Source organism: Saccostrea cucullata, unplaced genomic scaffold (genome assembly GCF_032062105.1).
Source record: "Saccostrea cucullata isolate Sc308-1 unplaced genomic scaffold, CSIRO_AGI_Scuc_v1 ctg1772, whole genome shotgun sequence".
NCBI lineage: Eukaryota > Metazoa > Mollusca > Bivalvia > Ostreida > Ostreidae > Saccostrea > Saccostrea cuccullata.
This window is the reverse complement of record NW_026919734.1, coordinates 20,492-34,568: the sequence shown is the minus strand read 5'-3', so window position 1 is coordinate 34,568 and position 14,077 is coordinate 20,492. Positions and strand designations below refer to the sequence as shown.

The following is a 14,077-nucleotide window of genomic DNA, read 5'->3' as shown; positions in this document are numbered from 1 at the left end:
ACTCATCCCAAGATCTTTGCAGGTTTAAATATTCGATAATCCAAACTATATTGAGTTAAACCCAGTCTTACATGTATGAAGCCATTTAAGTTCCGAAGGGAAGAGATAAAACGATGTGGAAAAACTAGTATCATGATGTTAAGTTATGCAGTTTTTGTGTTTGGCGCAGTAACTTTTTACTAGAGCACTAATAGTAAATGAGATGGAGAAAGTGAATATTTATCATGTTCAAATGTCCATGGAAATAATGCAAAGTTAGATAGACCAGAGCAGATCAGGTGATGTCAAAGAAGTGGGCATCCCCCGATGTCAAAGAATTAAGCCCCCCCCCCCCCCCCCCCCCGAATGCCTCTTGTCATCATCGGGCAAACGGAGCAATCCGTAGGTACATGTAAATTAGTTTATAAATAATAGGCAAACAATTCGTATAGAAAACGTCAGCAAGCATTCAGTTTACTGATGGGTTGTATTTGCTGACAAAGTTAGCAAGTAATATTTGTGTGACTACAATTATTTTGTAAAAGCAGAATAAAATTACTTCAACTTAATTCAAGCAGTTTGGAAACGGAGTTAATCTTTAAAAAAAATAATGATATTAAGTAACTATACCTTTTTCGTCTTTTCTTTTTGATGTCATAATTATATTCTTTAATAAATGATTTTAGGAAAGTTAAGAAATATTTTTTATATAATTTAGAACTTTATATACATTATCTCTCAGTGGATCCCAATGGCTTATTGAAATAAATCATATATATACATGTTCATCAAACGCTGAAGATATATTTCATTAAAAAAATGTTTATTGTTTGTTCAGCTCGTGGCAAAAATACTTAAAACATATATCATCAGAAGTTTCCATTTTCACTGGAATGTTGTCTAGATTTCTAAAACAAAATAAAAATAAATTCATAATTATGATTTGCAAATATACACAATATTTGTTCTTTTTTAAATGTATTAACAGCTTCCTTGTTTCAATATAAAGCAAGACCAAAATAGAAACGAGAATAGGTATTAATTGATAATAGTTATTTGTTCTTAAGCAAAACTAGGCTTAAATAGTAAGATACCTGTCATCAACTTGATGAAGATTCCTTAAAAAACATTTTCACACAGAAAAAAAATCATATACACTTACAAATATTTGAAGCAACATCCACATTTTCATCTGAAAATGAGTTCACCCCTCTCCTCACTCCTATGGAGTAGAGAAAGTGCATGTTTAAACACTTTTTGACAATTTTCCTCCAATTTCATTAACAATGTAAATTTACATACTCAATTCTTGCTACAATTTTTATCTTATCTATAGAAATAAAAACATTTATGAAAACTACGATAATATTTTCATCTGGAAAAAGTTTCCAGGCCTCTTTCCTCACCTATTAAAGTCAACATTGATTAAAAAATGTAATTTTAAAATGAAATGGAATTGAACTTTGTGTTACTCCAACAAAATTAAAAGAGATATAAATGTTTTGGTATTTACAAAACTTATTTTGTAATGATAGGTTTATTTACCAACAGAGGAAGCTACATCGATATTTTCATCAGAAAAAGAGTTCATTCCCCTTTTCAATCCTGAATATATATATAAAATTTAGTAAAGAATCCCCTAATAATCATTTAGATGTTTTCATTTTAAAAACTTTCAATATTACTCACCAGCATGTGATGCTACATCAACATTTTCATCCGAAAAAGAATTCAGTCCTCTTTGCACTGTAAAATTGTATTTAAAAAACATCAAAATATTCTTCGGTATTAATTTGTAATTTAAACTAAAAAAAAAAAAATAAAAGCATTCATTGTACACATTCCAAAACATTCATCTTTTTGTCTTACCAACAGATGAAACTACGTCCACATTTTCATCCGAAAAAGAGTTCACTCCCCTTTTCACTGAAAAAAAATATTTTAAGTAATAGAGTAAACATTATTTTTGCAATACCTTATCTTAAGTGGTAAGATCGACAATTACCGGTATTATTTAAATTCTGAGCCAAAAAAACTTTTCGAAAATTATTTTCTATGCTCTGTATAATAGAAGATTTCAGCGGGAATGAAATTTCTGCGAGTAGATGATAAAAATATTAAAATGAAATTTGAACGAATAATACTTTAAAGTTTCATGTCTTTAAACAGTATGCCACGCTAATGATATATTATAAGAATTCCTAATACTTGCTAACACATAGTCAAGCTTCTATTCTGCTTACCAACTGATGAAGCTATATCAACATTTTCATCCGAAAAGGAATTCACTCCCCTTTTAACTCCTGAAAATATAGCAGATTTTACAGTGTAAATAATATAACTTTTAAAAAAAACAAAAGAAAGTATGCTCCGCTATTCAATTGTAGTGAGAATTCCATCTTGTCAAACATATACAGCCAAATTCTTTCGTACCAAGAGGTGAGGCTACGTCGATATTTCCATCAGAAAATGAGTTCACATCCCTTTTCAATCCTGATAAAATATATATTGAATTTAAGTTAAGAATCCCCTTATAATCATTTAGACGTCTTCATTTTAAAAACGTTTAATATTACTCACCAGCATGTGATGCTACATCAACATTTTCATCCGAAAATGAATTCAGTCCTCTTTTTACTGTGAAATAATATTTCGAGAAACATTTTTTAAAATATGCTCCTGTATTTGTAATTTGAACTCAAAAAATAAAAGAATTCATGTACACATCCTAATACGTTAAACTTTTTTTATATAATGAGCAGATGAAAAAGAAATTCGCATGAATTAGACTGTTTTAAAGAAATCCACATTCTTGCATATTTAAATATCTTTTTTTTCTTACCCACTGATGAAGCCACATCAACATTTTCATCCGAAAAAGAATTCAGTCCCCTTTTCAACCCTACAAATATATCGAATTTTATTAAGGCATCCTTTAATAATGAATAATAAGTATGCATTATCTAAATATTTATATGTTTACTTACCAACTTGTGAAACTAGGTCTACATTTTCATCCGAAAAAGAGTTCACTCCCCTTTTCACTGAAATGATATATATTTTTAACAATGTAGATCATTTTATTTTTGCAATACCTTATTTTAAGTGGCGAGATCCATATTTGTTAATCACAATTTTGAGCGAATCAAACTTAACGAAATGATTCTATATATCTGCATTTAATAACATTTATTCAATAAAACTGATTTACAGTTATACATAACATAAGATCTAGATATGCTTCGCTATTAAATGTGGTTAGAATTCAACATTATAAAATACGCATTTGAAGGAATGCATTCTTAGCAAGAGATGAAGCTACATCAATATTTTCATCAGAGAAAGAGTTAACTTCTCCTTTCACGCCTAAAAATAGATAATTTTTAAGGTTATGCGATTATCTAATAAAAGTGATATAACTCTTAATAAAGTCAAGCTTCCATTTTGCTTACCAACTGATGAAGCTATATCAACATTTTCATCCGAAAAGGAATTCACTCCCCTTTTAACTCCTGAAAATATAGCAGATTTTACAGTGTAAATAATATAACTTTTAAAAAAAGAAAGTATGCTCCGCTATTCAGTTGTAGTGAGAATTCCATAGTCAAACATATACAGCCAAAGGCTTTCTTACCAAGAGGTGAGGCTACATCGACATTTTCATCAGAAAAAGAGTTCACTCCCCTTTTCAATCCTGATAAAATATATATTAAATTTAAGTTAAGAATCCCCTTATAATCATTTAGATGTCTTCATTTTAAAAACTTTTAATATTTCTCACCAGCATGTGATGCTACATCAACATTTTCATCCGAAAAAGATTTCAGTCCTCTTTTCACTCCTGAAAATATATCAGTGTTAGGGTGGAAAGTTATTCAGAAGAGAACTTAAATAAATGTGTTTTATTCCTTTATAAAATTGTCAATGTGAAATGGCATGTTTCTCCAGTTTTATGCCGCAAGCTATGTTAAGAATTGTTCACAATTTACCTTTAATATATATTTTTTTCAAAAAAAAATCAAAAGCTTTAAATCATTATTTTTATACAGTGTATAAGTGAACTTAGAGATAATGAACTCTAAACGGGTAGGTGAAATCCTAATATTTAATAGTTTTACAATATCGATACCAATAAAGGCACCTGATCCCACCTTTTTGATTAAGAAGATCGTTTTTTTTTTTGCCCTGCTCCTAATAATTGTTGTATTAATGAACTTATGAGTTTGAATACTTTTCATTATCTCTATATTTTGTCAAAAAACATTCATTGTTATTCTTAGCGGCTGATGAAGCTACATCCAAATTTTCATCCGAAAAAGAATTCAGTCCTCTTTTCACTGAAAGAATTATATTGTTTTGAAATATAATCATTTTATTTTTGTGATCAATACATTATTTTTATTAGTGAAATTGATATTTGTTATCAAAATTTCACAAACTAAGTTTTCATATGAAGTAGAATTTTTCGAAAGAACAAATTTTCGCAAGCAGGCGGTTCACGTCAAAGTACATGTAAAGTTCTCGCGAATGAACGCGATTTACAATTATTATATAAAAAACATATACCCCTCAATTTTTACTTTGAACTTTGAATTCTTATATACACATCCCTCGACATTCATTTTTTCCAGTCCAACTTTCGTTTGTGAAACTACATCTATATTCTCATCCGAAAAAACACTTAATTAATTGTGAAAAGGAAAGATCCTTGACGGAGACTGTTTGTAATGAATAAACTACATCAAATTACACCCAAGCTGATACTCTTTTTGATGAAAAGAACAACATTATCTTAAGCAAATTAGATCGTTTATTATTGCGATCCCTTTAAATTGCGAGATAAATTTTTGGGGTTTAAAATGCAGTCAACATTTTCACTGTTTATACTTAGTACTCTACATTATCATGAATAGAAGTTTGAACAAAAATGAAAGACTGTCTCCCGTAAATACGAATAAATAAAGTTCTCCAGCATAAAAGTGTTTTACAATTATAAAAAAAAGTACTTGTTGCTATTAGAAATCCAGATTCTTGCAAATATAAATATCTTTTTTTTTTTCTTACCCACTGATGAAACCACATCAACATTTTTATCCGAAAAAGAGTTCATTCCCCTTTTCAACCCCACAAATATATCAAATTTTATTAAGGCATCCCTTAATAATGAATAATAAGTTGTGCATTTTCTAAATATTTATATGTTTACTTACCAACTTGTGAAACTAAGTCCACATTTTCATCCGAAAAAGAGTTGACTCCCCTTTTCACTGAAAAAAAATATATATTTTTAACAATGCTGATCATTTTATTTTTGCAATAACTTATTTTAAGTGGCGATACCCATATTTGTTATTTGTCAAATTATTAGCCAATCAAACTTAACGAAATGATTCTATATTACGTGTACATGTATCTACACATAATAAAATTTATTCAATAAAACTGATTTACAGTTATTTAAAAAAAAGTATGTTCCGCTCTTAATTTATAAGTTGAAATACGAATATTTGCAAATAAGCAAAAAAAAAGATTTTTTTCTTAGCAACAGATGAAGCTATTCTACGTTCTCATCCGAAAAAGTATTCAATCCTCTTTTTACTTCTTAAAATATGTATATTAAAGAGTTTATAAGATATAAGATATGCTACGCTAATAATTTGTAGTTAGAATTCAAAATTCTAACAAACGCATTTAAAGGAATGCATTCTTACCAAAAGATGAAGCTACATCAATATTTTCATCAGAAAAAGAATTCACCCCCCTTTTCACGCCTAAAAATAGATAATATATACGGTTATGCGATAATCTAATAAAAGTAACATAACTCTTAATAAGGAAAATGTGTAGCATCCTTAATAAATTAAACTTGTCAAGGTGAAATGTCATGTTTTCTACTTTCACTCCGCATGATATGCTATAAAAATGTATACAGTTTACTTTTAAAATTCAGTTCTTTTCCTCAAAAAATAGAAGAAGCTGTAAAACAAAATTTAATGAACACAGAGACTATGAACCATGAATTGATAAGCATAATTAAGGTTTTCTACAGGTATACAACATCTTTTCAATTAAACATTATAAAACACTAATGAATATACTTACCCAGAGGCGAAGCTACATCAACATTTTCATCCGAAAAAGAATTCAACCCTCTTTTCTCACCTGAGAATAAGTATATCATTTTAGTTAAGAAATCTCCTAAAATTCAGTGAGATGTCTTTCTTTTAAAATCATTCAATGGATTTTCTTACCTGCTGGTGAAATTACATCAACATTTTCGTCTGAAAATGAATCAATTCCTCTCAAAACTGCACCTGAATAAAAGAAATGAATGTTATCCGGAAAGTCTGATAGAAGCAACCAATACCACTAAACATTATCTTTTCAAAGTCTAAAAATAATTTGATATTAATCGGATTCATAATATAAAATGTTCATGTTGCATTTTAAGTTACATGTTATAAACAGCGTTAAATAAAACATTGACAGAAAACAAATTGAAATTCAAAAAATAAAAATTTCATATAATTTCAAAACACTCTAAAGAATGCACACTTTGGGAGCAAGAAATAAGAACAAGAACAGCAATCAAAGTAGACATCATTTTGACAGTGTAGTAAGTATACATGTAAAGAGACAATGTTTGAATATCTCCTAATACTGCATCATTTATATACTATATATTTGTTTTGAGAACCACCAGTTGCGATGGCGTCATTTTAATCATTCTGATGTTTATCTAATAAGGAAAGGCGTAGATCTGCGTGTCTACATTTCTGTACTTTTAGGAATGGAGAGCAAAAACAGAAAGGTCAGATAAAGAGTCCATCTGTACTTTTAATTTCAGGGTTCTTAAAATGTAAACATGTAGATGTTTATAGAAATAATATTCACTTTTAAAATGTTTATTAAAATAAAAATATTCTGCTAAGTTTAATTTTATGTAGATTTTATTTAGATTATACAATTGTTTTAGTGTAATTCATAATGAGCATCATTTGTGTACTGTATACAGTGACATTTTCGTCACTTTCGCCCACGTCACAAGAGGACGATTTTAAAACGTGGTTTATTTAAAGAACACTGTATAATTTCTTATACAGAACTGTGACTGGGCAAACTTCAAACGGGGCAAAATTGTTAGTACTGTCCTCTACAAAAATTTGAATTTTTTAATTAAAATTTGCATATGACAAAATTGTCATATACAAATTTTAATTGAAAAATTCAAATTTTTGTAGAGAACAGTACGTTTTGAAAGGGCAAAAATAAAGTTAGGCGAAGATAACCTTGTTTACAGTATGCATCTGGTACAACAAATGAACTTGGTCTAGGAAATAAAATATTTTTCTTTGCATGTTTTAAATGATTAAGGAATACATTTTTTGTTAACACTTAAGATAAGTTTACAAAACTGTTCATTAATTATATCTATGAAATTAAACAGGTTCTTTTATATTTGGCTGTTTCAGCTTATTACGGTTGTTCAATTTTTTCCGCTCATTGACAAGCTAAAATATTCCTTACAACACTTCGGAAACCTATGCAGATAAGCAAATAATTATTTTTTTCTCTCTTTCATTAAATTCCTTGTTTCTTCTACAACAAGTTCATCTGGTAATATTACTTAATTAATGATGTCTAGGCAATATTTAAGGACAGATGATACAATTTTTTTTTTTTTTTGGGGGGGGGGGAGACTCTATATCATCTCAAAGGTTTAGAAAAGTAGATAATTCTTTGAATACTCGTATTTTAAACTTAGACTTTGAAAATGAAACAGAAAATATTATTTAATATTTCAGTAAAATTACAAATATGGACAAATCACACTCAGTAGAGGTTTACAGATGAAAACAAATTTCAGAATATGCTAGCTTGGTGCCAAAAGTGTAATATGAACTTTAATAAAAATACACCAAGTCAGGTGAATTTTATTGGGAAAAGCAAAATGGTAAATCTGATTTTTCACCATTTTACTTTTCTTCGCAAAATTTACATGGCTTTGTATATTTTTCTATAATTAGTTCATATCTAATGTTTTATTGAAGCACATGTATTAAGTAATCTTTGCAAGTCAATTTCATTTTCTAAGTCTATAGTGAAAAAATCGAAGAATTATCTTCTTTTCTAAACCTGTGAAATGATGTTTAGTCTCCCCCCAAAGAAAAAAAAATTGTTTGTATAATCTTTCATTAAGAGCGGAAATTTTTAGAATATGTGGAAAGAATTAATTTTAATACCATGCGCAAAATATTTCTCGTTAAGTGTTTCAGAGGTTGAAAAACGAAAAGGGTGAGCTAAAGTCCAGCCAGTCTAGATATTTGTAATTGATTTCGTTCTTGATACATGCATATGTAACCTATTCATAATTGTTTAACTTACAAACGAACAGCATTCAAGTCTTAAAAAATCTTTTACATCTGAATATGTAAGGAGCAATCCTGAAATTCTGTCCTTGAACTTAAAGTTTAGTGAGTACAATGGTGAATAAAGAACTTGATACTCTCTTTGTTGAAAATAGCCGTCATTTATTGTTTACAATTGACTGTCTTGTTCTCAGGAGGGCAGGTGAAGAGCGTAATCTCTACTATCACAGAATCACAGCGGAGGTGTTATAAGTGCTTTCAATGAGATAAGCGTCATAAATGGGAATTTCTTTTGTTTTAGAATGGCTAAACTAAGTCGTACCTTTAATGTCTTGACGATTTTAACGTTTTTATATGAAGTTCAGGGAAAACTGGAAATTAGGTTTTCGCTACCAGTTGTTGAGTCGAATAAGGTCAGTAAAATGGGGGTCGTTTTTGAAACTAGCTGGCAATTACTATATAGTTTTTTAATCTATTTGTACAACAAGTTTTAATTTTTTAACGCATAGACTTAACGTATTGAATACATGAATAGGTTTTTATTTATTGCATCTAGCAATCGAGATGTTCCTCATGCAATACACTGGTACTCTTTTGAAAAATTCTCCATGGTTATATTATTATGCAAACGGATCGATAGATCGGGGGTGTATATTGTTTTTGTCCTGTCTGTATGTCTGTTTTTCCGTCAACTTTAACCTTCACCCTAACTTTTAAACCAAGAAAGATAAAGACTTTTCATGTGATATACATACGTCAATAATTAAGCTTTTTCAAATGACACCAAGGTCTATTTCATATTTGGTAGACAAACTCACTAATTGAGTTGTTTCAAATGGCACCAAGGTCAATGACTGTGACCTTGACTGTAACTTATAAGCTAAAAATAGTCTCTTTGAACCTTCGCCATAACTTTTGAACCGTATGAGATAAGAGACTTAATATTAAGTATGCTTACTACACTAATTAAGTTCTTTTAAATGACATCAATGACAATTACCTAGAGTCCCTAATTGACTGTGACCTATAAGATAAAAATAGCTTTTTTCGAACTTTGTTGCCGCTGTTCGCATATTGTTTCACAAACACATCTTGTTTCGCTTTATTTCAGGCTGACCAGTACCTGTGTTTTGCAAGAAAGCTCGATGAATTTGACGATATTAATGTTGGTAGGTCATAGTAAATGTTTTTTTTTATTATTTCTTTGAAACGGCGTAGAAGAATTGACAAATATGATATATGTGTTCCATATATGAAAAAATGAGAAACATTTGTGGAAAAATTCAGATGTTTTATTGGTACAGCAAATGCATACAGCATTTTCCCATTCTTTTCAGACGGTATAGAATTACACGTTGACAAAGAAAACGCACATCATGTATCTTTATCCGTGTGCAAAGCGCCATCTTCCGATCAACATGTATGGTAAGTGCAGACAACCAAAGATTTTTATTTTTTCCCTAGAATTTCTATTACAATGTACAATATATGAATAAGAATTCTTTATATGTTTCACATACGATATAAAAGTGTATTTTTATTCTTTACAAGACAAAATAAACAAATACATTTTTTAACTCTATAAGAACATGTTGTAGGGACTGTGCGGCAGCCCAAGGAAAGGTTTGTCAGGGAAACGCGGTAAATCTCGGGGGATGGGAAGCTCGAAATAAACACAGCGGGAAATACAACCTCCCTAAAGGTAATAAAACACAGTGAAGACAAAAATGAAAGTCACCTAATTTTACGTATTCTCCTTCCGTATAATTTTGTTGAATTCTCTAGAACTACCTGTATTCATATTTTTAAACAATTTACATCTTAAGACGTTTTTCTTTGAATTCTTTTAAATACTATAAATTGCAGTTACGTCACAATTTAATTCTACTGCTGTGTTTAAGGTAAATAGTACACGCTTCCTACTGGCAAGCTTTACGACTGGCACTTTCTTTTAATTCCTGATTAGTTGCTCGTGTAACAGACAATTTACATGTCAATGTTGATAATTTGAGAAGACCAATCACCTGAATTGTTTACGCTGGTTAATTCTGACGAAAAAGATTGTGACGTAATGCAAAACCACACTTAAACTGAAAATAATAATATTTATCAGGAAATTTTATAATAAAGTACTGTTTAAGAGTGAGGAATGATTATTTGAAGGTCTGTCTGTTCGTGTTGGAAAGTACACTCCGATGCAGTATATTGTGACACAGGTTCATTTTAAACATTCCATACGAAGTAAGTGTTTCCTCTCTCCATTAAGTCTTTAGATTGAACAGGCAACTAAAGATGAATGTGAATTCGATATTTCTATCATAAGATTTTCACACTAGCATCATTTTTGGGGATTTTTCCTGAAGCGTAAACTTTTTTTGAATCTTCAAACAGTCCTTGTTTTTTAGGGAAAAAAAACTTTCATGATTGTTATGTTCATCGTAACAATTCAAGTAAAACATGTTTTCTGTGTGGCATTTAGTTTGGGACATACGCAACGCACTTTTAAAAAAATTTCCAAAGTGCTTTAAGAGTGAGCATCATGATATTTACCATGTGGACATTTAATGCACTTTGAAAAAACATGTATAAAACAAAAATTCTAGACTCAGATTTTATATATAAAATTGAGAGAATCAATTAGTAATAATTATATCTTTCGGAAAACAATTAAATTTACATGTATTGGTTAACTCTCATCGAGAACAAGTAGAAGATGAGTTTATAGAAGGTCTCTCAGACCAACTCTTTTTTACTTAGGTAGCAAATTGAAAGTGGAATCCGCCTCCCCAATGTAAGCCCCAATTTTTAATTCCAGTATTATGTATATCTTTGCAAAACATTTGTGTGACTAACACCCATCACGGTACTGATGCCTATGCTACACCCAAATATATGTATTTGCTTAACTGGTGTGACGTTGATAACTTTCAATAAATTTAAGTTTACATTAAATGCATGCAAACTGGAAATTAAATACATTAATACGTTTAAGAGATAAAGAATTTACAAAGTATGAAAAAAACAAAACCGCTCACTTTCACATCATGATCTTTGATGAGGTGTCCTTATCACCGAAAAGTTATCCAATGGGTTTAATGATTTATTATACCTAAGCTTTTGAAGAATATTGACCAAACCATACACATTTTTTCAAAGTGTGTTAATATGATCGATATCAACGCACTTTGAAAAGAAATTTTATTTTTTCAAAGTGCGTTGATTTGGTCCCAAATTTAACGCATTTTGAAAAATATTTTCAAAGTGCGTAATTTTTCAAAGTGCATTGTAACATTTCTGTCAAGGAGTTCTAATTTTAGAAATGGACCCTAGAAACCAAATTTTCAAATGGATTTCGTTTTTGAAATTATTGCAAAAATAGAGCGAAAAATAAGCATGCATATGTATTAATTTATTGATAAAATCTTGTACTTTTTAAAAAATCAAATCGGCGAATAGGATAAAAAAAGATACAAGATTGAAATTTTGTCTTAAGGTTATTCTAAGTATCTTCTCTTAGTTCCTGAATTTAAGTTGAAAATAACCATGTGATACCATGTAAAACGCATCTCTTGAAACAATATATGGTACAGTGACTTTAATTTTCATTGTAGAATTTCATCATAAATCGTTTAACAATGTATAAATCTTTCTTAATATTTTTTTTTTCAGATGCCACAAGCGCTATTGCAAATATCACTGTTCAATTAAATACTGATAGGTATTTTTTTTAAGCTAAAACTTGGGAATAATAAACCTTAATTTGTGAAAATAAAATCTGTTTAAACTACCAGCTTTTAAACTGTCTTTCTCACGAATCTTGCTGATCTTTTATTTTTACCCCTGATTATAACGTTACATTTTCTTTTGATTTTGTAGATGATTAATCATATTACATTTACATTTAATTTTAATTGCAAACAATCTGTCCACATCATGTAATCACCACTGTTTCTCTTTCAGATCAACGCTTAATTACCAAACTTACTCCTTCATCAATGAAGGTTATATTCCAAAACTGAAAAAGAAAGGTAACGTTACCTACATTCACAGTTTATATTGTTAATGTCACTTAACCAATCTAAGGGAGCCTTAAAAGTTTGTAAATGAAATTATAGTAAAACAAACTCACATAAAAATAAAATATTTAATGACAGCATATTTTGATTGTGTTCTTCAGGTTTCTTTGCCGAATCTGCTTGTCAATGGTCGAAGCCTCCTGTTCTACTCTACACATTTACAACACATACACACGGACATGGTAATACCCAATACCTTACCTTCAGTTATCAGCTCTATATCATACTAGATTCATACTGTATTAATTGTAACATGACTTAATGAAGTATAACCGGGCTATTGTTTACTCTATAGGGGTCTTAGTAGAGGGGTTTCTCGTGAGAAATGGTACCTGGACCGTCTTAGGGAGTCAGCTCAAAAACGGGGAGGAAAAGGTAACAGCTTCTCATAGCTTTATGTATACACATATTGATTACAACAAAACTTTTTGAAAAGAAAATATTTTATTTTATTATGTCTCATGAAAAATAGACAACTAATTCGAAAAAAAATATCTTTATCCATGTGTTTCTTTTTAAAAGAAATTTCATTACATTTTAGCATTTCCAAAATGTTCCTGGTGGCCCAGTTTCAATACAGCCTGGTGATATTCTGGTAAGTATTGATATATCTTAATATGAATTAAGGGAGTAATTTATCTTGAATTTTTGTATCATGAAGTAATTTTCAATTTTACTAGGTTGATGCAAAATTTTCATCATAGTATGTTATCAAATTGTTAAATTTGCATCTTGTCTTAAAATTATTTATTGTAACCGTTCAATATGTTACAAGGTGTCTCCATATATTCTCGAGAGTTAATCAGCATACAATCGATATGTTACAAGACTACATGTAACCGTATACTACTATTCAATGCAATGGCATTTTCTATGTGCATATAACAGTCTGAAATAATACAATTAAAAACCGTTACGGCATTTTATCGAAAAAAAATTCTTTTCTAGGCAGCCCGATGTTTGTACATAAATAATAAACCCCGTCCTATCAAATTTGGGTAAGACAGATCAAATTTTGAACAAATGTAACATTAAAACGGAAAACAAGCTAAAACTATAATTAAAAGGCTTATGCTTTGAAGTCATGATCAAGTCAAATTTTTATTACATATTGAAAATAATATATATTTCTCTATTGAAAAAAAATTACCAAACTTAGCGTTTCTTTTTTTAGAATGGCCGATGAAGATGAAATGTGCAATTTTTCTTTGACGTTTGGATATGAAGACAGATATACAGACGATTTCATACGTCCGATCGGCTGTTTATCAGAGTCTCCCAGGTTTCGGTTCTGTAACAGTTCCCGGATGAACAGTTTCTGTTAAAATAAATATGTTAAAGCAGATTGTTAACTTTCATTTTTGACATATCTCTATTTCAATGAAAGAGAAAAATACGGTATAACATGTTAACAACATAGAATCATTTTTCATATTACATGCTTTGTGTCAGATAGTACAGTTGTATATGTACGTTTATGTATTGTTTAACAAAATGAAAATTAAAAACAAATTGGTGACTTTTTATTTACTTTTATTGATATGCAATAATAAATGTATTTTCCAATTTAATTTTCTTTAATCCTCTTAAGACCAATGAACCGTGGGGTAATCTTTTGCGCCAGCGGAATGTGTTAATTTTTCTCCAATTCAT

General features: G+C 29.7%; 2 protein-coding genes across 30 annotated transcripts; one reads left to right on the top strand and one right to left on the bottom strand.

The window, feature by feature from the left end:
• Nucleotides 1-785: 785 nt before the first annotated feature.
• Nucleotides 786-6,636, bottom strand: LOC134236888 (uncharacterized). Of its 29 annotated transcripts, none has more exons than XM_062719045.1 (17): nucleotides 6,535-6,636; nucleotides 6,231-6,293; nucleotides 6,082-6,141; nucleotides 5,691-5,750; nucleotides 5,190-5,246; nucleotides 3,761-3,820; nucleotides 3,614-3,673; nucleotides 3,432-3,491; nucleotides 2,967-3,023; nucleotides 2,822-2,881; nucleotides 2,560-2,616; nucleotides 2,223-2,282; nucleotides 1,849-1,905; nucleotides 1,669-1,725; nucleotides 1,525-1,584; nucleotides 1,142-1,201; nucleotides 786-887 (listed from the first exon to the last, which is right to left on the bottom strand). In XM_062719045.1, coding segments are annotated over exons 1-17 (963 nt in total). In that variant the 5' UTR covers nucleotides 6,608-6,636; the 3' UTR covers nucleotides 786-885. The 29 variants fall into 29 exon arrangements, with proteins under 29 accessions (XP_062575029.1, XP_062575038.1, XP_062575079.1 ...); XM_062719054.1 differs by having other exon boundaries at nucleotides 3,761-3,817; XM_062719095.1 differs by lacking the exon at nucleotides 1,525-1,584.
• Nucleotides 6,637-8,650: 2,014 nt separating this feature from the next.
• LOC134236850 (probable peptidylglycine alpha-hydroxylating monooxygenase 1) lies at nucleotides 8,651-13,874 on the top strand. Its single transcript, XM_062719002.1, has 12 exons — nucleotides 8,651-8,761; nucleotides 9,460-9,517; nucleotides 9,686-9,773; nucleotides 9,947-10,050; nucleotides 10,512-10,589; nucleotides 12,018-12,066; nucleotides 12,309-12,376; nucleotides 12,526-12,606; nucleotides 12,720-12,799; nucleotides 12,966-13,019; nucleotides 13,373-13,422; nucleotides 13,599-13,874. Exons 1-12 carry the CDS (start codon nucleotides 8,651-8,653, stop codon nucleotides 13,747-13,749), a joined length of 972 nt encoding a protein of 323 aa, XP_062574986.1. The 3' UTR covers nucleotides 13,750-13,874.
• The last annotated feature ends 203 nt before the right edge of the window (nucleotides 13,875-14,077 follow it).